General features: G+C 42.7%; 1 protein-coding gene across 1 annotated transcript in view; it reads right to left on the bottom strand.

Annotated features, from left to right (window-relative positions):
* RABGAP1 (RAB GTPase activating protein 1) overlaps positions 1–27977 on the bottom strand; it is a 155620-nt gene that overhangs the window by 3741 nt on the left and 123902 nt on the right. The window contains exons 15-23 of the mRNA XM_065879947.1: positions 26100–26225; positions 25351–25494; positions 22950–22991; positions 22560–22688; positions 11480–11572; positions 10945–11055; positions 2031–2135; positions 892–975; positions 160–231 (exon numbers count right to left, since the gene is read on the bottom strand). Coding sequence (XP_065736019.1) covers positions 160–231; positions 892–975; positions 2031–2135; positions 10945–11055; positions 11480–11572; positions 22560–22688; positions 22950–22991; positions 25351–25494; positions 26100–26225 — 906 coding nt within the window. The remainder of the gene's footprint in view (positions 1–159; positions 232–891; positions 976–2030; positions 2136–10944; positions 11056–11479; positions 11573–22559; positions 22689–22949; positions 22992–25350; positions 25495–26099; positions 26226–27977) is intronic.

Below are 27977 nucleotides of genomic sequence, written 5' to 3'. Positions count from 1 at the left end.
ATAAATTTATTTTAAAAAAAAAGATAGTATTGTTATTAATAGTGGTAGGTTATTAAAAAAAAAAAAAAGCAGAATACTCCCTCCCCAAACTTTTTGTGCTGAATATAGCCATAAAATGAACTAGGTGGTATAAAATCTCTTTGATAAAGGAAGACTTACCCGAATTTTTTCAATTTCCACTTTATTAGCAGTCTGCTGCTTCTCTAATCTTTCACTCAACTGAGAACAAATCTGAAGAAACAAACATAATAGAAAATGACAATCTCTTCAGCAGAGTCATAATCCGCACAACTTGGGCTCGGGATGAGCTCTGCAGTGGAAGCTGGACTATGGAGTGGAACTGGGACAGCACTGAGCAGGAGGGGGTGTGAGACGACAGGCGGGCAGAGGTGCCTCTGGCTCTCCCACCCCCGCATCCACTGGCCTAGGACCTGCAGGGACCTATCAGTGCCACGCTCGATGGCCACTGTTTACAGACACTGCCAGACTCAGGAGCCAGCACGAGATCCCAGTACAGAAAGAAATAAGACCAATTCAGTTATGTTCTCAAAATGCAACCCGCTGGGGAGAGAGGTGGTTCTACATCATGAGTCTGAAGTGCTCCCAAGCACTCGGGGGCTTCCATGTATTAAGTGCCTGCTTATGTGAGGGAACTATGCCAGGTGCTGCACAAAGATACCCTCACGGACTCCTCACAACAGTTCTGTGCGTGAGCGACGATTTCCCTTATTTTACAGTTGAAAAGCAGTGCAGTAACTTGTCCAGTGAAGCGAAGGGACTCGTCAGTGCAAGTCGCCAAGCAGGGATGCGTGTGGGTGTGGAGAAGACATCTTGTGCAGGCAAGCAGGGCTTCCAGAGAACATGGCCCAATTCCAGGGTGCACGGACCCACCTGCTTGTAGTCACCGATGATAGAACTGTTTTTTTTAATCTCAGATTCTGCCTTGTCGAGTTCCCGACGACACATTTCTTTTAACTGCGTACATTAAGAAAAGCAAAAGTGAATGTTAAGGGAAATACAAGCGAAGCTCTGTCACTCCGCGCTTAGCGCTGGTCTTTCCCCAAAGTGCCTGACCTACTGGAGGTAACTCCCTTCCCTTCTTCCTCACTCTCAGCACTACTAACCCTACTCTTTTTTTTTTTTTTTTTTTTTTTCTGGTACGCAGGCCTCTCACTGCTGTGGCCTCTCCCGTTGCGGAGCACAGGCTCAGCGGCCATGGCTCACGGGCCCAGCCGCTCCGTAGCATGTGGGATCTTCCCGGAACGGGGCACGAACCCATGTCCCCTGCATCGGCAGGCGGACTCTCAACCACTACGCCACCAGGGAAGCCCATTAACCCTACTCTTGTTGCTAGGAGAGAACAGTCAAAACTTCTGAACTTTCAGCTTGCGGCTTTTGCTGAAGTTCCTCCCTGTCAGTGCAGCCCTACCTGGGATCCTGAGCTGAGAGGTAACACAAAGCAAATGCAGAGGAAGAGCTAACGGGAGGACTGCTGCTCCTTCAGTGCCTCATGGATTATGTGGGAGGCGCCCCGCCATCTCTCACCTCAGGCAGCCTGACTGAGACGAGAAGGTGGATGGTGAAGGAGAGCCCGCCTGCTCTGGGGCATGCAGCACCCAAAGCTCTTCCTATGGCTGTGAGTCTGCGCCCAGGGGCTATGCTCAGGACAAGCCTTCCAGAGTTTGCTCTGTGGGGGAGATGTCGGTGGACAGGTAGGGGAAGAGCCAGACATTATGTGATGTCTGTCTTCCTTTGTCAGAAATGCTAACCCTCTTGTCACACTCAGACGCTGACACACAGGAATTTCTCCTGCCCCAGTGAAGGATGGGCTTTGGCCCACTGTCTCCCCCTACATTTTAATTATTAAGAACCATTATGCTTTTCACAGTAAATACAAAAGGCCTTTGGAGAGAAACTGAAGCCAGCTGTCTCTGGGTTCTCCAGTGCCAACAGGAAGCCACCAGTGAACTCCCAGCTCTCAAGTATTTGCAAGACACAGAGGAATGTGGGAGGGGCAAAGCTCCCCTCACCTGAGCAGACTCTTCTTCCAGCCGTCTTTTCTCTTCCTCTGCATCAATCAATTTCTGTTTGGTCATAAGCAGCTCCTTATTCAGTGCATCTGCCTTTTCCTCAGCCTGAAACATTTAAGAGGTGCTGTTAAAGAACAAGAAGTGAGAACTGAAAGGGATTTGAATTACCCAGAACAATCCAATTTTAAGATGATGAGGAAACTGTGATCCAGAGAGGGGATGTGATATGCCCAAGGTCTCGCTGAGACTACACTCACGCACAAGTGTCTGGCCCCGTCTCCTGCCCAGAGGCAGTGCGGGTCAGTAGCTAGGAGCTCGCCTTCGTCAGACAGCCTGGCCTTGACTCCCACTGCTCCCCGACTGTGTGCCACTCGGACAAGTCACTGAGAACGTCTCTGAGCTTCACGATCTTCAGCTGAGAGATAAGGCGTGGAATGGACTCAGCACAGTGCCTGGCATATAGTAAACACTCAACAAAAGGTAGGTGTCATTATCATTAATAGTAATAATAAATTCTGGTTTTCTTCTTCCAAACTCTCAGTATTTGCTCTGCTTAATCAAATAAGTTCTGCATTTTGCTCTCACTGTCACCTGACAAAGGCACCCCTTCGCTAGCACTCTCCTTTTATTATCTGAAATGGCCATCTTCCACCCCAGTTTTTTTCTAAAGCATGCAAAGGTCTGGTGGGCAGATCTTTGGGTCCAAGTGAAAATGATACACCTGTACCCGACAAATACAGTCCCTGACACTGGAGAGTCCAAGGATAACTGAAGAATGAGAGACTGCAGCATGTTAGAAGGCAGTCGAGGAAAGGAGGTGGAAGCTCCTAGCTACAGAGTGCTAGATACAGAAGGTCTTTGCCAGCTCCTTCTATCCAACCTCCTCTGACAATGGATGGTGGTTTCCCTGAAATTAAAGAGCATTTCAGATGTCACCTAGCTGAAGTGGTGTAGCTGAGCCCCTCTGCTTTCTACAACACCACATCTTCTGACGTACTTTCTTCGGGAGGCATAGGCTCCAGGAGGCTGGGGCTTTAAATGGAGAACTGAGAATGGCATGATATGCAACTCACAAGGCCATCAGTCACTTGCCTATGCGTGCAATTAAATGGGGTCCTGGTTAAGGCCTGTCCTTTCCGGTGAGTGGCTTACAATCACCTCTAGTTCAAACCCCAGTAGCAATCAAAATGGAAATAGGAATCAAACAAAAGAGGAAATAACAAAGAAGAATAAAGTCCTGTCAAAGATTCTGTTTTACTTTAATCAACAGAACATCCTGTTACCTCTCCCTTCTCTCCCCTGGACCCAGTTAACATCTTCTGAACAGTACTTTGGAACCTGTAGCACATACTTATATTCTCTCAGTTACTCACCATCACTCCCATGGTAGATAAGACTGATTCTAAGAAGTACGGGACAGCCAGGTCATGGACTCAAGAGTCTTCCTTGCCCATCCTGATTACCCAGTTTAGAAAAAAATTTAGATGGGGAAGTGATTTCCCCAAGCTTGCACAAGGCATGTAGCAGAGCTGGAATCCGAAACAAGGTCTCTCAACATTAAGCCCAGCATTTGTGCCATCACTCCAAGAGCTGACTCTCAAGGCTGTGTCAATAGGAAGGTGCACACAGGCCACTGGACTGACCAACCAGGGTCCTCTTATGGCACCACACTTGCTGCACAGTCATTCTACTTCCATAAGCACATAAGGAGGGAACATCTGGCGATAAACACAAATCCAGACTTCCGCTTCTGGTCATAAAGGACTAACCAGGACCAGATTTACCCTCTCACTGTAAACAAAACACTGGACGAAATACATAAAACTACTGTTTGCTGACACTAAAAACAAATGCAGAATTGTGGTTCCTGGGAGAAAGGAAACAAGCAAGGTCTTACTACCATTCTGGCTTTCTGCCTAGAGGCACTTCTGGACCAAGGAGCAGGGTGAGGGGTTCCAAACAGAGCATAGGCCTCAAAGGGTTCAGGAGGCAGAGGTAGGGGGTCAGAGATGCTGAGGTGGCTGGAACCTGTGGAGTAGAGCTCTGGAGATCTGAGCGCTCCAGAACTGCGAATAAGGCAGTAAAGGAGATAAAATGAAATCATGAAAATACCCAATTAAACCAAAGAAGGCAGAAAAGGGGAAAAAAGAAAGAAAAAGCAAATACAACAAATGGAGAACAAACAGCAAGGTGGTAGAGTTAAATATACCATATAAATAATTACATTAAATGTAACTGGTCTAAACATTCCAATCAAAAGAAGGAGATTATCAGACTAAATTTCAAAAAGCAAGATCCAACTATATGCTGGCTACAAAACCCCATTTTAAATATAAAGACACAGATATGTTAAAAGTAAAAGTATGGAAAAGGATATACCATGAAATACCATGAAAGTCGGAATGGCTATATTAACATCAGACGAAGTAGATCTCAGAACAAAGAGTATTAACCACGGACAAAGAGGGACATTTCATAACAATAAAAGAGTCACTCCAGAAGGCAGTAAATCTGAAATGCATTCATAAATTCAAATTACAGGAAACAAAAAACTGACATAACTGAAAGGAGAAATAGATAAGTGCACAGAGTTACAGATTTCCTCACTGTTCTCTCAGTAAGTGATAGAACAAATAAAGAGAAAGGCAGTAAATCCGTGGAAGTCAATCAACTTGACAGAAGTGACATGACAGAACGCCCCACCGACAACAACAGGACACACAAACTCTCCAAGAGCATGTGGCACATCCACCCATCAGACAATATGGAAGGCCCTAAAATAAGCATAAGTATGTTTTAAAAGCAATAAAATCAGAAAAAATATGTACCCTGATGACAACTGAATTAAATCAGAAATCAACAACAGAAAAATTTCGGGGACAAATCCCTAATAGTTAAAAATTAAACAACACACTACTAATTAACTCAGAGATCAAAGAAGCAATCACAAGAAGTGAATGAAAATAAAAACACGACACATCAGAATGTGTGAGATGTAGCTGAAATAGTGCTTCAGGGAGATTTATAACTTTAAATGCTTATTTTAGAAAAGATGAAAGGTCCAAATCAATGACTAAGCTTCTTCTTTAAGTAGCCAGAAAAAGAACAAATTAAACCAAAAGAAAAGTAGGAGATAATAAAAAGCAGAAGTCAATAAAAGAAAAAGAAATCAACAAAACCAAAAGCTTGGTTTTAAAGAAATCAACACAATTGATAAACTTCTAGTTAGTAGACTGATTAAGGAAAAAAGGGAAAAGATACAAATTACCCATATCAGTAATGAAAGAGAGAAGACTTCAACAAATCCATCCTATAAACATTAAAAGAATAAGGGAATATCAACGACTCTGTGCCTATATATCTGACAACTAAGATGAAATGGATAAATCACTTGAAAGGCACAAAGTATAAAAATGTACACATGAAGAATTAGAAAATTTGAATAGCTCTATATCTGAAATCATAATTAAATAATTTCCTGCTGGACTTCCCTGGTGGCGCAGTGGTTAAGAATCCGCCTGCCAATGCAGGGAACACGGCCTCAATCCCTGGTCTGGGAAGATCCCACATGCTGCGGAGCAACTAAGCCCGTGCGCCACAACTACTGAAGCCCGTGCCTAGAGCCCATGCTCCGCAACAAGCCACCACAACGAGAAGCCTGTGCACTGCAATGAAGAGTAGCCCCCGCTCGCCACAACTAGAGAAAGCCTGCGCGCAGCAACGAAGACCCAACGCAGCAAGAAAAAAAAAAAAATTTTTTTTCTTGCTAAGAAAACTCCAGGCCCACGTGCTTTCATTAGGGAATTAAATTAAAGATTTAAATCAAGGAACAATCCCACAAAAAGTCCTTAAAAAATAGGAGGGAACAACTCCCAGTTCATTTTAGAAGGCTAGCATTTCCCTGATATCAAAACCAGACAAAAACATTAAAGAAACTCCAGACAAATATTCCTTAGCAACACAAAAATCTTTAATACAAATAAAAATCTTAAAAGAAAAAAGAAACCCCACGTTTCCTAGGAATGCAATGTTTGTGTACACTGAAAAATCAGTTTGTCTACACTTCACTGTACTGAGAGAATTAGGAAAAATAGCAAATAATCACCTCAACAGATGCAGGAAGATCATTTGATCAAATTCAACACCCATTCATGACAACTCTCAGCAAACAGGAAGAAAGGAGAACTTCCTCAACCTGACCTATGGAAAACCTACAGCTAACTGGAACAAGGTGATGAGGTCCACTCTCACCATCCAATATTGTTCCGAAGGTCCCAGTCAGTGCAGGAAGGCAAGGGAAAAAAGACAGAATGACTTGAAAAGAAGTAAAACTGTCTTTATTCAGAGATGATATGATTGTGTATGTGGAAAATCCTAAAAAATAAACAAAAAAGCTACAAGAATAGTAAGTGATTTAGCAAGGTCACAGGATACAAGGTCATGTAATCAACTGTATTTCTAGAGACTAGCAATAAATAATTGGAAAATGCAATTAAGAAAAAATTACCCTTGGGACTTCCCTGGTGACACGGTGGTTAAGAATCTACCTGCCAATTCAAGGGACACGGGTTCGATCCCTGGTCTGGGAAGATCCCACATGCCATGGAACAACTAAGCCTGTGCGCCACAACTACTGAGCCTGCGCTCTAGAGCCTGCGAGCCACAACTACTGGGCCCGCGTGTCACAACTACTGAAGCACATGCACCTAGAGCCCGTGATCTGCAACAATGAGAAGCCTGCGCACTGCAGTGAAGAGTACCCCTCGCTCGCCACAACTAGAAGAAAGCCCACACGCAGCAACGAAGACCCAATGACACAGCCAAAAATAAATAAATTAAATTTATTTAAAAAAAGAAAGAAAAAATTACCCTTAATAACAGATTAAAATATGTGCAAATCTTGTAAACTGAAAACTAAGAACACAATGCTGAAATTGAAAAAGACCTAAATAAATGAAAATTGTAACATATTCATGGATTGGAAGGTTCAATCACTGCTCAGATGTTAATATACTCCCCAAGCTAATTTACAGATTCAATACAACCCCACTCAAAATCCCAGAAGGCTTTTATTTCTAGAAGTTGACAAACTGATTCTAGTATTTATATAGAAATGCAAATTATTTACAGTAGCCAAATTATTTTTTAAAAAGAACAATAAAATTGGAGGACTCCCATGACCTGAGTAATTATGACTGTGGTATTGGCATTAACGATAGACGAATACATCAATGGAGTAGATACAGAATCGAGGAGACCCATACATACAGGTCAATTGATTTTTTTTTTTTTTTTTTTTTTTTTTTGCGGTACGCGGGCCTCTCACTGTTGTGGCCTCTCCCGTTGCGGAGCATGGGCTCCGGACATGCAGGCTCAGCAACCATGGCTCACAGGACCAGCCACTCCGTGGCATGTGGGATCTTCCCGGACCGGGGCACGAACCCGCAGCCCCTGCATCAGCAGGTGGACTCTCAACCACTGCGCCACCAGGGAAGCCCAGGTCAATTGATTTTTTTTTTTTTTTTTTTGCGATATGCGGGCCTCTCACTGTTGTGGCCTCTCCCGTTGCGGAGCACAGGCTCCAGACACGCAGGCTCAGCAGCCATGGCTCATGGGCCCAGCCACTCCGCGGCATGTGGGATCTTCCCGGACCGGGGCACGAACCCGTGTCCCCTGCATCGGCCGGCGGACTCTCAACCACTGCGCCACCAGGGAAGCCCTCAATTGATTTTTGATAAAGAGACCAAAGTAATTCAGTCGGGAAAGTTTAGCAGCCTGCTCAAGTTCAGAGAACCAGAATGCAGTGGAGCCAGAATTCAAATCCCAGGAGTTGGGCTCCTGAGTCTGTTTCCATCACTCTCACATTACAGTCTCAATGTAGAGAGCAACCATGCCAGAGGGGACTCAGGTGAGGTCCTATCAGCCCTGTGCCAGGTACCTTCCATAGGTTCCCTCTCAGCCTTTAGCACCAATGCCTTAATGTCAGGTCCACGCATCACTCCCATTTCATAGAGGAGAAAGCTTGGATGGAGTCACCTAGGGACTCAGTAGCTGACCGGGGATCTCTCCATAGCTGCTTTGTGACAAGTAACAGAAATGACAGGTGAGGAATAACAAAAGTGATAATAAAATCAGTTGGAAATACAAAGAGGGTTCTGGAAATTCTGTAAGCCACATATGAGAGCTTTTCTCTGGGATGCAGAAAGGGAAGAGTGAAAGGGCATGATGAAGTTCTTTCAGAAATCTAAGTCCCTGAAGCCAAAACACGCTGAGAGGACCCCACAGCCCTCACTTCAGAACCTAACTGATTTTCCGTGATGATTCAAACGATACGAGAGAAGACTAACTTGGAAAGGGACTCAACGTTTAGTGTGAAAAGCTCTGTTTTCTTAGCACCGTCGATGGCTGGACGATGGGACCCCAGTTTGCTATTCCTGAGCCCTAGTGGCAACAGGGTTCCTGCTCCTCTGAGCCAAGTTAAGAGCAGCAGGCCAGCTGGATTGCAGTCTAAGGGCTCTGCCACTAACAGTGTGACTGTGTAAGACATTTAACCTCTTTTGGCCTCATCAGTGAAATGGGGATCGTAACTGTATCCTTTACACAAGGGTTGTTTGGAGGATTTGACAGTAAGTACACAGCACGTGGAGCAGTGTCTAGAACTCTGTAAGTGCTTAAGAAATGTTCTGTTAGGTGTCAGTATATTTTTGATGTAGTTATGACATCAAACCATAGCTTCTTGTTCCATATTTATTTTGGAGACAGTGTGGCATTACAGAAAAGGCCTGGGTGTTTCAATTAGATGCACCTGGGTTACATTCCTGGCTCTGCTTCCTCCTGGGTGCCTTCCTCTCTCTTGAGTCTCAAGTTTCTTTATTGTTAAAAAATCCTTATCCATAAATGGGGCTCATGTTACAAGGCTGACGTAAGGATAAGAGATAGTAGAGTTTAACAAAGTGCTTCTCACTGTGCCTGTCACATACATCATCATAGAGTATTTTTACTATTTCTCACTTCCGATATCAGAAATGTAACCTAGCTCTTTGACTACTGTGCCAGGCAAAGACAAGTTAAAAAAAGGCTTTTACCCTCTTTAGAGGCAGGCTTCAAGAACCTACGAAGTGTATTTTCCACCTTAAACTAGGAGAGCATCAATGTTACTTCTGGTCCCATCAGACTGGCAAATGCAACAGCTCAAACTAAAAATCTGCCTGGAATTTTATCTTAAGTTGCCTCTTAATATAATTTCATTGTAGAATACAAAGCTCTAGTACAGGACCCATTTTCTTTTCTTTTTCACTTCCTTTCTGCATGACCTACAGCTGCTAGAAGAGCCATCACAGGTGCACACTGTGATTTTTGCTCCAGCAATTACCCTGCTCAGTGTACACCCACCTCCCTCCACTCACTTGGCAGAAATGCCTAAACAGTGAGGGAATGATTCTCATAGTGTTTCTACAAAGAAGATCAGAGGGTATGCTGGGAACCTGCACCACAGGGAGGAAACTCCAACCTAAGGAGACTGTGGTAAACCAAAAAGCAACGGGATCTCCAGGTTCTGGTTACTGAGGGCTAATGGCCTTGCAACACCCTTCCTGGAAAAACTGGAAAAAGGAGTCTTCCCAGTTACCTGCAGCTACTTATAGCTGACAATCAGACAAAGAGAGTGAAACAACACTGCCTGTGCCTAATTCCTGCACTTTCATACACACCAAATCACGTAATTCTCACTATACTCTTGGACACAGCTATTATTCCACCTCCCCACACTTCACTCTGCTTGACAGTAGAGTAGCTGATGGTAGAATCCAGACCTGTTCAAAATTTTACTCCATTATTCTATTTCTAAAGAGAAGTAATAAGAACCAGTAGATACTGCCATCTCTCTTCCTCTTCATCTGCGGTGTGACTCACTTGGAGAATCTAATGAAAGCAAAGACTGTCAGAGAAATACAGTAGTACACAATATTTTCATACATGTTTGGTGGCTGTCAAGGACCTTGTGAAGTTCACAGATCCTAAGGGGTTCAATATATTATGTTAAGTCCCCTGTAAACCCTCAACAGCCTAAGCCTATCTCTCTAGCCTCAGGAAAATCAACAAGCAGAAAAGTAATCTCAGGAGCCTGAAGGGAAACGTAAGTCAGGTGCTGCCAAACTTTGTCCAAGCGCCAAAGCCAGCCTGCCACCTATTCTCGCAAATAAAGTTTTACTGGGACACAGCCATGTGCATTCGTTTATTTATTGTGTAGGCACCAATGGCAGAGTTACATAGTTGCAACAGAGACCACGTGGCCCACAAAGCCTAAAATATTTACTATCTGTCCCTTTACAGAAAACGTTCGCCAACCTCAACCTAAACCATGAATGAGAGAGTGCACTATAGGAAGCCTGTAGTATAGAAATTGGACAAACACCCTGCCAGGAATGCCATCATCTCAAACCTTTTAAGATTAGGAGAAGCAAAGAAAAACAGAATATCTGCCAACAGAAATTCCTGATGAAATTGCAAGCTGCGGCGGCACTGAGCTTTATTACAATTGGCAGTGCTTATCCAACAGGCACGTGATGTGCAGGATGACAAGATCTGTTCTTGTCTTAGGGGTAAGTTAAGGAAATTATAGTGATTAAATGCTACTGCCAATTGCAATAACATAAGAATAGCCAGAAACACCTTTCAATCAATGTCTGGAAAGGCGTTCAGGGTTTGCTGTATAATGAGAAAAGAATGCGGTAAGGAGGCCTTAATGAGATCATGGATGATCCTGAAGGAGAGGAGGGAACAGTACTGACAAGAGCAAGGTGGATCGTAAGAGGGAAACACTAACTAGAACAACAAACACTAAAATTCCAGGATTTCACTTGATTAAGGGAGAAGTGTTTCAATATAATCATCCCTTCAGACAAGTTGGACTTACATTATCCAGGTCCTTTCGCAGTGCAATCTTACTGGTCACCAGCTCATGGGCTAAGTCATCATTTTCCTGTTCCAACCTCATGTTAGCTTCTTGTAGACGCCTATTCTCCCGCTGATGGGTAAAAAGAAACCAGTTACAGACATAAAAATCAGATGGAAATGACAACTTCTCAGGTTAACCCTCAAAACTAATTGCTGAGTCCTACGGGAATCACGGGAGATGTGGCTGGTCCTAACGTGCTGCCCAGTCAACGACTGCTTACTTTCTATCTCCACAGAGAAATACTTAAATTCAAGTGACTGTCAAGCAGCTACTTCTTATTAACTGTGACAAAAGCCCACCGAACTGTAACAAACTAGGCTGCTAGTCTGAAGCAAAACAAATCTTGCTTTCTCATTTGCAAACTCAAACTGAAACTGGAACCTAGAAATAGTGAAACTGAATTTTAAAAAGAACTCACTAAAGCTAGTTACAGGCGCAATTATGTAAAATGAAAGGCTGAAAACACTTCACATCACCTAGGCCGTAAACAAACCTCAAATCGCTCGATGGGGTCTTCTTGTTGGGCCTGCTGTTCCCTCATGGTGTGATATTCTTTTTCATATTTTTTCAACTTCTTCTGACTAATCTGTAGGATAAAGCACAGTACAAATTAAAAAGTATCAGAGGGGCTTCCCTGGTGGCGCAGTGGTTGAGAGTCCGCCTGCCGATGCAGGGGACACGGGTTCGTGCCCTGGTCCGGGAGGATCCCAGGTGCCGCGGAGCTGCTAGGCCCGTGAGCCATGGCCGCTGAGCCTGCGCGTCCAGAGCCTGTGCTCCACAACGGGAGAGGCCACAACAGTGGGAGGCCCACGTACCGCCAAAAAGAAAAGGATCAGCAATGGGTGGGTGCTTTCAGGGCTTGCCCTGAAGACCAAGACCTCTGCTGACCTGGGCATCCCAGTAGTCAGAATGAGCACCCAACAGATAACCCCTCCTACCTGAGCTCTAGGTCTGACTGTCCATCTTCCTCCTCCTCCTCATGGGCCACTTCTTTAGCACATACCAGCACTGCTGCAGGTGCTTTCATTCTGTGACCTCATGACAGCTCTACAAGGTACGGCATTAGTATCCTCATTTTAGAGGCAAGTGAACTGAGATATAAGGAAGTTACGTGACTTGACCAAAGTCACTCAGCTGGCGACCAGCAGGTTCAGGATCTGCGCCCAGGCCGCAAGGCGTCATCCAAAGTTCAAGCTGTAGCTACCTCACTGTCCTACCATCTACCACTTTCCTTTCAACTAGCACCTTCTGTGCTGCCTGTAAACAGGCACAGTTCTCTCTGCCCTTAAACACACAGTTCTGCTGAGCATTCTATTTAGCTGCTCTTCCATCCCCTTCCATCCCATTAAACTACTGTCCTCTTTCTCACCAACCACTACAAACTACTACACTGCTGACTCACAAATCTGACTTTTAGCCCCCAGTTCCTAGGAATCACAGAGCTAGTCTAGCCCAACTTCCTTAGTTTACAGAAGAAAATACTGAGCCATAGAAAGGGGATGGGACAGGCCCAAGTTTTCAGCAGGCTGATGTCAGCATCTCCAATCCCTGCTCCATTCTTCCCTTTCTGTCTTACTCGAGCTGCCTGGTGTTCCTCTCCAACTGATTCTGTGGACACCTGGCCCCATCGGGCCGTTTACAGGCCTGCCTCAATTAGAGTTTGCTCCTGGAGTTTGGCTGCTGCCCGAGGGGAGGCAGCTAGGAGCCATGCAGCACTATGCCCTGGCTGCAGTCTATAGAAAGATGCCCACTAAACACCTGGGGTGAGGCCACAAGCTGGAAACGAACATCCCTAAACCTAGATCTTCTGCGGTTTAAGGCCAATGCTGGGGTGAATGTTTATCGTGCGTGTAAGTGATTCACAAAGCACTTAAATAGAACAACTTTGTGATCAGTAAATTTATAAACAATCCTAACAGATCAATAGCAGAGGAAGAGAAACTAAATGAGGCTTGTGGGCAGCAAACATTTCCTCCCAGTACTCTCTGCTGTCAGTCTGTATAAATGACAAGGAAGGGCAGGGATACAAGGCTCCCCTCGTGCTTTATAAAGAAGAGACTGACACCAAATCCTACAAAACATTCCCACAAATCTTCAGGATTCTTCAACTTGTCATTCTCATGCTAGGGTAAGGAAGAATTAACATTTTTCATAAACATACATTTTAAAAGGCTAATTACAAAATAATTTTTTCTACCTTTCATTAGCCTTTATTATAAATGTCTCATTCTCAGAGCAAAAGGGTTGATTCTCCCTCACACTGTAACAGCAGTTAGTGTGTAATAAGTGCCCCAGACATGCCAGGCCCTTCACACATGTCATCTCATTTGGTTCTTTCAGTTCTGTGATAGGATATGGGCATTTCTTTGTGTTTCCTATGCTTCCACATTTTCTACGTTGAGCATGAATTACATTTATAATTAAGCTAACAAAGTGAACGCTGTTTAAAAACAATTCTCATACCCTGGGCTTCTCTGAGACAAAGCTCTGCTCACTTCTCTACGCAGAGCTTGCTGGTCCAGAGTTCTGACTTCTTTCCCAGCTGAGCCTCATTTAGTTTCCTTCCCAATTCTCAGCCTCACTTCTCGGTCTCTCTCTTCTTCCCTCTCTTTCCCTTGAATGCCTTACCCCACCCCCTCCAACCCCATTACAAACAAAAAATAAACAAACATAACACTGCTTATAAGGGGTTCATAGCTGATCCTGACTTCGGGAGCATGTGGCTGCATACCAGAGTCGACTAGTTCAGGCTGCCTCTGAGGCAGAGACCCTGTGAAAAAGACTGATGCCTGAATGAGGAACGAGAGGTATCAGCAGCAAAAGCAGCAATTCAAGTGTCCTTATGAGGCTGCACCCAGGAAAGACCAGCACCTCTCAGCCCGCCTGTCCCATTATCAGTGCTTTCTCCAGGTCAGAACTGCGTCTCACTCACTGTTGTCCCCTGCGCATGCACAGAGAGCACCCAGAAATGCTTGCTAAATTAATGAGAAGGGAACCCACACCACCACCCGCCCTGCCCCTTTGCATCAACCTGTCTTCTAAATGGAAATGGCATCCAAAGCGAACGTACACTGCTAGCCTGGTCCCTCTGCCTGTGCAACCCTGTGCCTCGATCACTCCTCTTCACCTTTCAGATCAGAGCTCCACATCACTTTTTTTTTTTTGGCTGCATTGGGTCTTCGTTGCTTCTTCCTGGCGGGCTTTCTCTAGTTGCAGTGAGCGGCGGCTGCTCTTCACTGTGGTGCGCAGGCTTCTCATTGCAGTGGCTTCTCTTTTTGTGGAGCACGGGCTCTAGGTGCGCAGACTTCAGTAGTTGTGGCATGTGTGCTTCAGTACTTGTGGCTCGCGGGCTCTAAAGTGCAGGCTCAGTAGTTGTGGCGCACGGGCTTAGTTGCTCCGCAGCAATGTGGGATCTTCCCAGACCAGGAATCAAACCTGTGTCTCCTGCATTGGCAGGTGGATTCTTAACCACTGCGCCACCAGGGAAGTCCCTCCACATCACTTCTTAGTGAACCCTTCCCTGACACTCTTCCCCCTATCAGGCTTGGTCTTTCATTATATATTCTCATAGCGTCAAGCCAAATCCTCCATGGCACCTGTCCAAGTTCACAATTATTTATTTATGTGCTTACTTGATTAACTGTCTTCCCACTAGGAAAAAGGCCACATCTGTTTTGCTTACCACCATACCTCTAGCGCCCAGCTCAATGCTTGGAACATAATCGGAACAGTCAGCTGTTGAACAAATCAAAGTCAAAGACCTTCCTTTTAACCCAATAAGGATGCAAGCAGGGACATTTATTTATCCAATAGTTGAGCCTCACTATGTGCAGTGTTCTTTGCTAAGCATTAATGATACGAAGATGTACACAGATCAGGATATGCAAACTCCACAAGGGCAGGAACTCTTTATGCACTGTGAAATTCCTAATGCCTGGCACACAGTAAGCATGAAAATACTTAATGAAGAGACATAGTCCCCACAGTTCATTTTGCCTGTCTCTTACTTCTACCACTAAAATTTTAACTGAATTCAAGAAGAAGAGAAGCTATGGAATCAGCCGCAGATCTCTGAATCACACCCGCTGTTGGCTGACTTCTATCAGAAGGCTGTGGAAATCACGGCTTCACACACAGAGGTATTTTTGCCTTCAAAGACGATTAAATTTGAAATCTGTTCTGTTTAAATACACTTTCAAGGAGGAAAAAATTCTAATTTCCTGGGTTAAGGCTGAGTTTGTAATTTAGGTAAAACCAATTTTATACCTCATTGCAATTAGTACAAGGTTCTTAACACTGTCAGAGACAGTACCACTTTGAATGTCCCCTGAGAGCCATGGTTCCCACAAAAAAAGCACAGAAGCTAACCCCCACCCCACCCCCAGCAATAAAACATTCTACACACCATTTCAGAGGGCTCATGGGCTCCCTGAGGCCCATCCATAGTCCCAGGTTAAGAAACGCTGAATTAGAGAGAAGGTGGAGACTTGGAACATGCCAGATTGATATTTTGGTAGAGGTAAAAATTAGTCTAAAACACCTTTCCTTTGGTCACTCACTTATCATGAATCTGTCACAGGAATTGGATAAGGTTCTCTCTTAAAACATGTGCTACTTGCCCTGGGAAAGCTGGCCCCCGATCAGGCCGTGGAACAGGCAGGGATGTCGTGGCAAACACTGATGGAGAAAGAATGAGAGTGGCTGCTGACCTTGGTGGGAGTGAGGTAGTACCGTCGGCCAGTAAGAACTTGGACAGACCAAGGCTTGAGTCCTGGCTCTGCAGATGACTTACTGTGTGACTGAGGGCAAGCTGCCTTATCTCAGCCTCAGGGTCCTCATCTGTGAAAATCCCAACAGTCCTTATGAGAACTACTGTTATGAGGATCACATGATATAAAACACATAAAGAGCTAAGAAGAGTACCTGGCTGGCACACAGTGAAGTCTTTTTAATAAAGGGTGGCTGTAACATTATTATTATCTGCTTTTCTTCTCTGAACATGTGCTGCAAACAATGAGCCATTTAAACAAAGTCCATTTAACACAGAAGAGTAGGAAACAGGCTGCTGATAGGAAATATTAGGAGCTGATTCTGAAGTTTGGTTTAAAGTCCCTGCAAGGGGCTTCCCTGGTGGAGCAGTGGTTAAGAATCGCCTGTCAATGCAGGGGACACGGGTTCAATCCCTGGTCTGGGAAGATCCCACATGCCGCGGAGCAACTAAGCCCGTGTGCCACAACTACTGAGCCTGAGCTCTAGAGCCCACGAGCCACAACTACTGAGCCCGTGAGCCACAACTACTGAAGCCCGTGCACCTAGATCCCGTGCTCCGCAACAAGAGAAGCCACCGCAGTGAGAAGCCCGCGCACCGCAACAAAGAGTAGCCCCCTCTCGCCGCAACTAGAGAAAGCCCGCGTGCAGCAACGAAGACCCAATGCAGCCAAAAATAAATAAATAAAATTTTAAAATAAATAAAAAATAAAGTTCCTGCAAAAGTCAAGAATCCCTGCTGGGCTGGACTCACAGAAAGTCCAGTGCAGGTGGGAGGTTGAATGTTAGTAGCTCTGCGTGGCAGGATTGGAGTTATGTTGTGTGGGTGAGTGTGTGGGTAGGAAGAGGTCTGGTACATTAAGGAGATCCTGACCCCAAAGTCCTCGTTGCTAAATAAAGAAATCTGACACAAGTCCATGGTTCTTTTTCAGTTAGTGATTACAAGAACCTGAGATTTACATAAAAGTTTCAAGATAACAAGCTGCCTCTACATCTACTATTTTCTTTAATCATCAAAATGACTTTCTGAGATGCGTACAGCAGGGATTATCACCCTCATTGTACTGGGGAACTGAGACCTAGATAGGTAAAGTGACTTGTCTAAAGTAAAGGACCCAGACTGTTCAGCGGCAATGCCAGCACAAGAATTCAAGTCTCGGGTGATTCTTGCTTTTTACCCATCTCTGTAGCATGCCCAGTACTGAGCACAGTATATTCTTGGCATAGAAGGCAATCTACAAATGCTTGTTGACTTGAACTGACTTAAGGAAAGCAGATACCTGGGCAGAGAAGATCAAAACAGCCTGGGCCAAAAGAGCACTGGTGTGTGAAGGATGATGATAATATCATCAGAAGAGCAGCCACTACTTTAAAGGCATCGTCTTATTTCTCTCTCTACAACCCTGCTGTGCTCACCTACCTTAGGTCACAAAGCAGAGGCAGAGCCAGCTTGAGAGCCAAGGTCTGTGGGACTCCAAGGTCTGCACTTATAGCCACTTGAAACAAATCAACATTCTACTTGATTTCTCAGCCTTTTTATTTAATTTATTCAAACAGTTCAGGCTCACACTCCCTCAAAGATTACTAAATAGAATTAGGCATCCTTGTTCTACCATCAGAGTATTTTTCTAAAATGCAAGAAGCAAATTATTAGCAGAGGAATCACATGCAGATAAGGACCAAGGGAGAGGAACTCATTAAAATAAAACAAGAAGGTAGTGAACACTGCTACCCTTGCAACAACCAGCAAACTTTAGGGTTCAATGCAGAGAAAGAGAGAACCCACTCAGAAGCTTCCTCATGAAATCCAATTCTAAAAGGTAGGAACAAGTAAAGATATCTTGTAAAACTAGCCGGGTCTAGTTATAAGGAAAATGGAACTCAGCTACAGTGTACAAAAGGTAAGTTTCAACACTGACATAGAGACTGAGTTACCCATCTTTATATGACAAATATCACCAAAAGTGGACCAATAGAAGTAGCTCTTGTCCCATTCATTCAATCCCTCAGGTACAGTAAAGCACAATGATGATAAGCATTGACTTTAGAGTCTGAAATTCCTGGGATCTAATCTCAATTCCATCCCTAACTTTGTGCCCTTTGGGAGTTTTCTTCAATTCTCTAACCCTCAGTACACACATCCGTAAAATGACCTCATATGGTCACTCTAAGGATAAATTCACTATGTGTAGACACTATACAAGCTTCTGTGAACGTATCAAGAAAAAAGCCTGATGAAGTCACTACAAACACAGAAGTTAAAACCCAAACCCACACTAACTACACAAATGATTTGAGCAGAGAAAGAAGTTCAAACTAGTGCTGCTTTTAGGCTCATGAATAAAAACATGCCCTCAGGGCAAATATCCCCAAATGCCAAAGAGTTTTCTGTTTCTCCAAATAGCAAATGGTTAGGATTACATTAATTGACAGATATTACTATTTGGTTTTTGTAATAATATCTTTTCTTACAGGTAGTTTGAAGCCTAGCATATTCACTTTATGTTTGATATAACAAATTCCAATGAAGCCATGGTTCAGAAATTCCATTTCACATCAGGCAGGATTCTACAGCCAAAGGGTCAAGTATTCAGATTTGATCTAAGAAACCCACTGAGCCATCTCTTTTAGCATAGTTCCTGCTGCTTCTAAACCAGCCTCACGTATTAGACTTGTTCTCAAAATTCCTGTATAGACACACAAAGAAACAGTTGCTCTCACATATTTCTTGAGTCAAAACTTAAAAGACCTAATTTTTTTTTTCCCATTTCCCTCCACTAAAGATGATGCATGGCACAGTTATGGGTATGAAAGGGCTGTGGAGCTCCTAGGACCATTCCCGATCTCCTGAACAATCTATTTAAAGTGAAATTCCTTTTAGATCTTATATCACAAGTGGAAACAACTTTTCCATCTCAGGTCACTGACCCATGGAGGGAGAGAAATTCAACAGACGGCTAAATGAGTTTTGATGTATGTATGTATGTTGTTAAATTTTAGATTAAGAGCAGGGGTCTAAAACTCTGTAAGAAATAAAAAAAAAATTCGGTCCCATAATAAATTAAGGAGTAGAAGGGGAGAAGTAAAAGGGAAGAAAGGAGAGAGAGGAAAAAAAAGGAGAGGCAAGTAAAGACAGATACTGGGAGAGACTGATGGAGAAAAGGAAGATGCAGGCACCGAGAGGACAGTGGACCTTTCTGGGCAACAGACCCACCTTGTGGCCATTGCAGATACTGCCGCACCAAACTTGGTTCCTGCCGCCTTCTGAAATAAGAGGCCATGCAACAGGGTGGAAAGCCTTGGGAGCACGCAGTCAGAAGGCCTGAGTTCCAACAGGGCTTTTGTCACTGCCCAGTCAGTATCAGCTGGGTAAGTCACTTGGCTTCTATAAGCCTCAGTTTCCACACTGGATTTGCCCTTTGCACCTCACAGGGTACTGTGAGGAACAAATGAGATTCTTATAAAATCTGTACAAATACTGGAAATTACAACACTGTAACTGCTAAAACACAACAAAAGACAACAACAAGAATAGGTATCTGTCTCCTGGACTGGCATGTGAGATAAAGCATTCCCTATTCCCACCTTAATTAGGAAGTACAACTGAGGAAACTGAGTCACAACTTTTTTTTTTAATTAAAAAATAACGGAATGGAATTGAATGAGTTACAAGGCCAATGTTCCTTTCTAAATTCTACACCAAGAAATTCAGAAGCTAGTTTCCAAAGCATTCACCTAGCAGGAATCCCCTTTTCCATGGCTAGAGGGTCTCCAAACAACCAGAAGATACTATGCACTCTCTGTGCTGACTGAGGCCCTCCTCCATCATGCGGTCTACGTAATGCAGGGCTCATAACTGAGCTTGCCAATGATTTCTCTTATTTTTGAGCTGACAAATTATCACTGTGACTGAAATCCTTTGCCAATAATTGGCTCAACTATTGCCTATATCTCCTTTAATATTTTTTGGTGTTAAGTATAGCTGCCAGAGTGAAACTAATCATCACTAAACACACACCATATCCCACCTTTTAACAGAAAAAGCTCACTCTCTCATGTCCTGGTGAATCTGTAGGCTTTCCGTGATGAGTCAATTGCAAGAAAAATTACTATTTTTCTCACCTGAAACCATGTGCAAGTAGGGGAAATCATCCAAAGTGTACCCTAGCCATGCAGGGCTCTCCAAGACCAAAAGGAATTACGTATCTAAGCAAATAATAACGTGTGCTGTGCGGCCTTGTCTACCTTAATTCTTTGGAAGCAAAGGCAAGGAAAAAGACATCAGACACCTCCCATCTGGACTTTGGAAATAAAGAATCCATTTATTATTAAAGTGTTTCAAGCTAATGAAAACCCAAAAGGTAAACCTTTAGCTAGAAGCTATTTTTAAGCCTTGCCCAAATCCATGTTAACTCTTCTTTGTAAAACACTTGGAGGAAGCTCAACAGAATATTCATTTATTCACTCATTCAACCAATATTTACATGTCAGATCCTGTTCTTGTGCTGGGAATTCAGCAATAAACAAACGAGATAAAGTCCCCTCTGTCACAGGCTTAATTCCAGCATGGGGACAGGGGGCACGCAGATAATAGTCAAACATATAAAATAATGTTAAGTATCAATAAGTGACATGAAGAAAATATGACAGGATAAGGAGATAGGGTGTAAAGAGTTGGGGGGAGCTGCTACTTTAGACACTGTAATCAGAGAAGTCCTCTCTGATGACATGATCATTGAGCCTAAGACTGAATGAGGTGAGGGTGAAGCCATGTGGACAGCAAGGAGAACAACATTACAGGCAGAGAGACCAGCCAGCACAAAGGCCTGAGGAGGGAACATGCTCAGCATGTCTGAGAACAGCAAAGGAGGCCAGGGCGTCTGAAGTGGAAAAGTGTAAGGGGGAAAAGTAGTAGTAGTTGAAATCACACTGTCAGAGGTGAGATGGTGCCAGGCCTTGCAGGCCAAGGCAAGAACCTGAGTTTTATTCTGAGATAAGAAGCCATTAGTGTTTTAAGCAAGGGAGAGATGAGATCAAAAAGAGTCTGGGAGGAAATCACTGTGGAAACAGAAGGACCAAGGAATCGACTGCAATCTTCCAGAAGAGAAGTGATGAGATGGTTAGACTCGGGCATTGGTGATGAAAGGGTTGAGAAGTGATCAGATTCAGGATATATTTTGATGATAGGGCTTGGATGTGGAATATGGAGATGTTAAGTGTGAAAGAAAGAATAGAAGAGGATGGTATCAAGTTTTCAGGCCTGAGCAATGAGGTCCCACAAACTGGAGATGGGGACACTGAGAAAGAAGCAGGTTTTGGAGGGGAAGAAATCATAAGTAAGAGTCAGCATCCTTCTGTATGCTAAACCAGGTTGGGATAGAAAGCAACTCCAAGAAGCTCAGAGCTCATTTGGCTGTGTGCTGTGCGCAAACCCCTCGCTGGTGTAAATGTTACTGAAAAGAGTTTGTTTCTGCTTGAAAAACCAGGGAGGAAATAATCATAGTAGTGGCCATTATTTCTTAAACCCTTACTAATTATCAGGCACTAAGGTAAGCACTGTACATATACTGTAGTTAATCCTCACACGTAAAAACACCTAATCACAGGACCTAGCACATGGCAAAATATCATTAAATGTTATCCATAATACTTGTGAAGGATGTAACATTTTACATTGAATGATAACTTTAATGATTATTTTAATTTCTAGAAGTTCTATTTCCTTTCCCTCCCCGCCAAATCCCCCATTCACTTTATATCATGATTCCTATTATTTATCAGGCTAACATGTAGTTTTTGTATTCCTGCTTTTACAAACAGGGTGGCCATTCCGAAGTCCTAACTTTATGCAGAGATTTCAGTTTCATTCTGGGGCCTCCAGAAGGCCCCAAATCATGTCTTGTCTTCGTGAGTAGTAAAATCCTAATACCTACCTCTGGTTCTATATTCCCTTGGAATGCTCTTTTATTATCACACACAATACATTGAGCCACTTTGTTTAAGGCACCTGGGTATTTCTCTTTTTTCTTTCAAGTTCATCCAGGTATTTAAACATTTCTTGGATTATACTTTGTTTAGCATCTCCAAATGTTTAAAGAAGGGTAGCCTGAGTTAGCTCAGTCTGACATATAACCAGAACCAGAAATCCAATATTACTTTACAGATGAAGAAATTGTGCCTTAAATAGGTGAAATAACTTTGAACTCAGATCTCTCTGATTCCCAGTCCGTACTCTAATTCAGTAGATAGTGAAGCTTCTCTCCTACCACATCTGCCCCTGACACAGTGATCACAATTCTACCCTCTGGAGACACACTGAGTAAATATGACAGTCAGTCTTTTATGCACTCTATAAGCATCTCAATACAGCTATTTATTCTGTCTCCCATTTGCCTCCACCTCTCAAATTCCAAACTAAACTCCCTCAATTACTTTTTCTTCTTTAAAAACAAAACTTTTATAACATGAACACAAGGAGATTCTTCTTTTTTTTAAAACTTAAAAAAATGATACAAATCATAAATGCTTCACTGGAAGTGATAAATAGTGAATAAGTTTCCTTCATGTATTATTACTTTCATTTTAGGGAATTTCTGACCATAACAACAAATACTGAAAGTTAAAGGACAGCACAGTAGAAATCATGAAACCTGATATTTAATTCATAGGCTGTAATATATATGAAAATATTTAGAAAATTATACAATACAAAACATTATTATTAATGTACTATAAATGTTGACAATTTGATCAGGAGGAGTGAGACATTAACAAAGGAATCTAAATTAACGCAAAAATGATTTTACCTTCATGTTGCAAGCTAATTCCATCAGTTTTTTTGCATTTTCTTCTGAGCGATATCTCTTAGGAAGCTGAACCCTGAAGAACTTCAGCGCACCTTCAAAGTCTGTCAATAGCAAGTCATCTTTGGAAGTCTTGAAGAAAGAAGAAAATACAACCATGTACAGAAAAAAGTTTTCTGCTATGAAGGTGCCCAAGAAGGATTTTATAATCCCAGCACCTTTATAATCCCCAGAAGATACTTTGTAGCCTTTGCAGAGCTCCTTGCACATATCCACTGTCAGGGACAATGCTAGAGCATAGTGGCTGTTCAGAATGAGATTAAGACCAAGATACTGCAAGTGCTGAACAAGGAATACCAGATAACCCAGCTTACAAATAAATGTGTACTGTACCTTTAATAATCCAAGGGCGACATTAAAAATAACACTTATTCCCTAAAAGAAAACACAGAAAACATTTTCAGTGTTTATATATGGATCATTAAAAGCTGTTTGTCTTCAGAATACCCCACAATTTTTAGATAAACTGTAAAAACTTAAGGAATGAATCTTGAAAATATCTTGGGGAAAAAAATTACAGGGCAACCACTGAAAAACCACTTAAGGTAGACCCAGTCTCCCATTTTTTTGAGAGAAGAGCTTTTCTAGAGCTATTCTCGCAATTCAAGAATGCTCTTCAAAGTACTCCATGCTTCCGAACTAAAACATTAGAGTCATAAAATTGTGATCTCTCAGGAAGTAACTCCTGGTGGCTCTTCCTGTATTCTATACTGCTCACTCCAAGTACAGCAATCACTCTGTCCCTGAGCCCTAGGTCCCAGAACTGAATCTGCTCAGGGTTCCCTCTAATCTGCCTTTCTTAAGCTAATCATTCTAGGAGTAGTGGGGCAAAGGACAGCTCAGGCGAGGCCCTAAAATCTGCTGACAGTGTTAAACTTTTAAAGTTTCTGGGCCTCAAGTTCCATAACAAATAGTCTCCCAATGGTTTTCTGAACTAATTAGTTGAAAAGTTTATGTAGGTTACTTAGCATGCCACCAGGCCCACAATAACTACTTAACAAATGGCTGTTTATAATAGTGAAAAACTAGACAAAGGTTTGAGATTAGGAATTGGTTACATAAATTATGATATATCCAAAGAATAGGATACTTGGCATTAATTAAGAATAATAAGAATAATTAAGAATAATGGGGCTGGGCTTCCCTGGTGGCACAGTGGTTGAGAGTCCACCTGCCGATGCAGGGGACACGGGTTCGTGCCCCAGTCCGGGAAGATCCCACGTGCCGCGGAGTGGCTGGGCCCGTGAGCCATGGCCACTGAGCCTGCGCGTCCGGAGACTGTGCTCCACAACTGGAGAGGCCTCAACAGTGAGAGGCCCGCGTACCGCAAAAAAAAAAAAAGAATAATGGGGCTTCCCTGGTGGCGCAGTGGTTGAGAATCTGCCTGCTAATGCAAGGGACATGGGTTCGTGCCCTGGTCTGGGAGGATCCCCCATGCCGTGGAGCAACGAGGCCCGTGAGCCACAACTACTGAGCCTGCGTGTCTGGAGCCTGTGCTCCGCAACAAGAGAGGCCGCAATAGTGAAAGGCCCGCGCGCTGCGATAAAGAGTGGCCCCAGCTTGCCACAACTAGAGAAAGCCCTTGCACAGAAACGAAGACCCAACACAACAAAAATAAAATAATTAATAAACTCCTACCCCCAACGTCTTCTTTAAAAAAAAAAAAGAATAATGGTATATCTGAAATGCTGTTTCTTATAATGTTTCAAGCTAGATAGAAGATACAAATTTCTTAATGGATTTTTATATGTTTTGAATATGGGATAATTAAAAATAAGGATGGTACGTATATGGAGGTGTCTGTCTATAGACAGTCAAGTATATGAGATAAAAAGAGGTTACCAGATAGCATATATAGCATAATCGTATTTTTATATAGATATAAAACCATAATATACATTATTACATAATATTCCATATGAAAAAAACTGTTCCATATAGAAATTACACATACACATATATGAAAAGGCAGAAAGAATATACACCAAAATGTTAAAAGCAGTTTCCCTCTAGACTGGGATTAGAAGTATTTTAAAATCTTTTTGCTTATAGTTTCTATAACAAACGTGTTATTTTTGAAGTTAGTTTTTTCTTCTTAGGCACACACACACCCTAAAACCCAAAACTAAGCTGAGGCAAAGACTGTTATTTACTATAATATCTATTTTCTTTCAGTAATAGACCCCCAAGTTTTAGCAAATTCCTAGTCAGCTTAAATAAAAAAAAAAACTCCCCTTAGAAGCTAGGTATGGTCAGGTACCTAACTTTTGGTCAATAAGGGGTTAAGAAGAAATGCAGGTGGAAATTCCAGGAAATGTCTTTTAAAAGAGGGGATGCAACCTCCCTGAACCCCTAAACCCCCTAGCTTAAATATAGAGAGACAGTGGCTGGAGCTCTAATCAGCCATACGGAACAGAGTTGCACTCTGAGGAAGGTAGGTTACTGCCAACCTTCTGATTTCTTTTACATGGGAAAGAAAAATAAATCTCTACTTTATTTAGTCACTGTTATTTTGGATTTCTTCAATGCAGCCAAACCTAACTAATACAAATGTGCTTTTTTTTAGCAGAGAGCACCTTTGACAAAACATGATTATTAGCATCAGCCCAAGGAAGAGTAACTTAAACCTGGATTTTCCAGCAATGAAATAAAATAACTGAGAAGAACAAATTCTGTTTTAACAGAGGTGACACAGGAAGGACACTACAAACAAAAGCCAAAGTGTGATACGTACCTCACATAAAAGCAGGTCGATGATATGGAAGACCATGTAGAGAGGGAATTTTGCAGTGAAGAGCGTAAGAAACCACTGGGAGGCATACATGTGTGCTTCAAGGCTTATATCCAGGAAGTGGTTGTACAAGTCAGGAATGTATTCCTGAAATAGCAAACTAATTAGTCTTGGGCACATATGCAGCTGTTTAACTCTCACTCAGGAGGTTCATAAATCTGCCAGAAATAGGCCAAAAAAGTCACATATTTGTGTTTTTCTAAAAATTGCCAAAGTGCTGAGAAGAACACTTATTATCTGGTATTAAACTGGCACTCGGCTCTCGTTTCCAGTCCACAAAGTAGCTCTAAAGAGGAATCCCCAAATGGTGACAAATATTTGGAAGGACAGTTGTTCTTTCCAAGTTATAAAATGTTTGGGAAAGTTTGTTTCACTTTTGTTATAAGATTTCTAACCAGTCAGCTTCAGAGCCTTGGTGAATATTTCTTGACTGAGTTTGCTGTGTTAAAGGCTCCTACAGTCATCTGATCTTTTGGGTGTTTATGAGATTGAAAACCCGGCTCACACCCGTCGGGTTAACACCGTATTAATCGTGGCATCATCGTTACATAGAGAGAAATGAAAAACCTAAAACCTGTCCTTAACCCTGGAGGGCTAGAAATCGCCCCTGCTCCTTGGCACCATTTCATCAATCCCGCTCTTCCCAGTCTTGCATTCCTACTGGCAAATGCAAAGCTGGATTCTCTACTTACCTGCATGAGGCGCTCCAACTGGTAAAATTTGCAATGCAAATCTTCAAAGTTTTGCTTGAAAAGTTCCCTGAGACCATAGTCAAACATGATCTTGACCAGAACACTGAATGCCTGTTCCTCAGGCATCTGTAACAGACAGGCAAAGAGGGAAGGGGTGGGGGATCAAAAACATACACAGAAGTTTCCTCAGTATATTAAATTTATCCTTCAACTCTCCTATCTGAATACTAGGAAATTCAGTGATATGCAGTAACTCAGATCTCAGCTGTGTTTTGTAACATTCATTCATTCAACCAAGAAATATTTAACAATGCCTACTCTATGTCATACACTGTTCCTGTTCTTGAGGAGCCTCTCATACAACCAGTATACAATAGCTGTAAAATGCCTAGTTAGAAAGACCAGTGGGAACACAAGAACAAGAAAGCCTGGGTCTTCCTGAGGGAGCCAGGAACAGGCTTCACAGGGAGGGCAGGACTTGAACTGAGTAGGAACAGGTCTATACTCGAGTATGTTTCATCTTTCCCAAATCATAAGACCTTTGTTAAATCATTTTACCTCCTTAACTGTTATTTCATTTTAGTAAAAATGTTTTTCTTCCTCACTGTTACTAAAAACATGGTTAGTTACAGAAGAACTTTATGTATTCTAAGGTCTGAAGAAATGTTTAAAGTATTACAGTAACGCCTTTTAATACTTAAAATAGTACAAAAACCTCCTTTACTTCACTTCTATTTACAGATGTTACTCACTTATACATCTTCCACAGCTTTATGGAAAAATATCTCCCTGAGAACCGGGCAAAATGTCTAGTTTTCAAAATAGAAAAAGAGCGCTGGAAATATTATTTAAGGCATGACATGACTGTAGCAAGCCTTCCAAATGTCAAGAAGGTGGGTGGGCTTCTGTCGAACAAGATGATGGAGGTGGGCTGAGCAAAGAAATAACTGGGAATAAAGCAGAGCTAAAGAGCAAATCAGACTAAGTAATAAATGAGAAAAGGATAGAAAATTATTGTTGGAAGGGTAAGGGCATTTGGGGCAAAGGACCAGACCTTTGAGGTCTTTACCATGGCAGGCAACTTCACTCTTCCACTCACTGAGGGAGAGACTTGGTCTGCCCAGAGTGGCATTTCTGATGTTAGGCAGCACACCTGCCCTTACTCTGAAACAAGCACTTATTCTAACACGATGGCAAGCAGCACAGAGTTCAAACCAAGACATTGGGGATTTCATCGGGAAACTCATTTCAAAAGGGTTGTGACACTTAAATGGGGATAAATGTCCTTGCACGAAAATTGAGAACAAAGACGAACCACAGACTTGTGAGACTCTGAGATATAAAGTCTGATTAAAACAACAGAACAAAAACTTAAAACTTGACTTCTTGAGGATGTGTTAATTAGCTTGTGAGAATCATTTCACAATGTATAGGATGTCAAATCATCACATTATACACCTTATATATACACACACACAATCTTCGTCAATTATGATGTAAACAAAGCTGGGGGGAAAAAAAAACTTGACTTCTTTATCAGTGTCATAGTTTTATCACATTTTTGCATGCCTACCAATACCAACAAGCTAGGCTCACAGTAAGAAGATGCAAAGTGGTTTTGTTTTACTTGTATTACAACCTACACGAAATGGCTTAAACCTCTTCAAAAGCTTCCTGTTCTTAGAGAAACAAAATCTAGACTGCGTGGCCTGGTCTCCACAGCCCTCCTTCAAGCTAGTCTTGTGGACCTCTCTAGCTCCCTCCCCCTATTCCCCATGGCTCGTGATGCTCCTGTCACACTGCCTTTCTTTCAGTTCCTTCCAGATGCCAAGTTTTCCCCATTTCAGGGCTTCTATACACTGTACTATTCTCTTTACC

The sequence above is a fragment of the Phocoena phocoena genome, chromosome 6 (assembly GCF_963924675.1).
Source record: "Phocoena phocoena chromosome 6, mPhoPho1.1, whole genome shotgun sequence".
Taxonomy (NCBI): domain Eukaryota; kingdom Metazoa; phylum Chordata; class Mammalia; order Artiodactyla; family Phocoenidae; genus Phocoena; species Phocoena phocoena.
The sequence above is the reverse complement of the archived record's forward strand: the minus strand, read 5'-3'. Positions and strand labels throughout refer to the sequence as shown.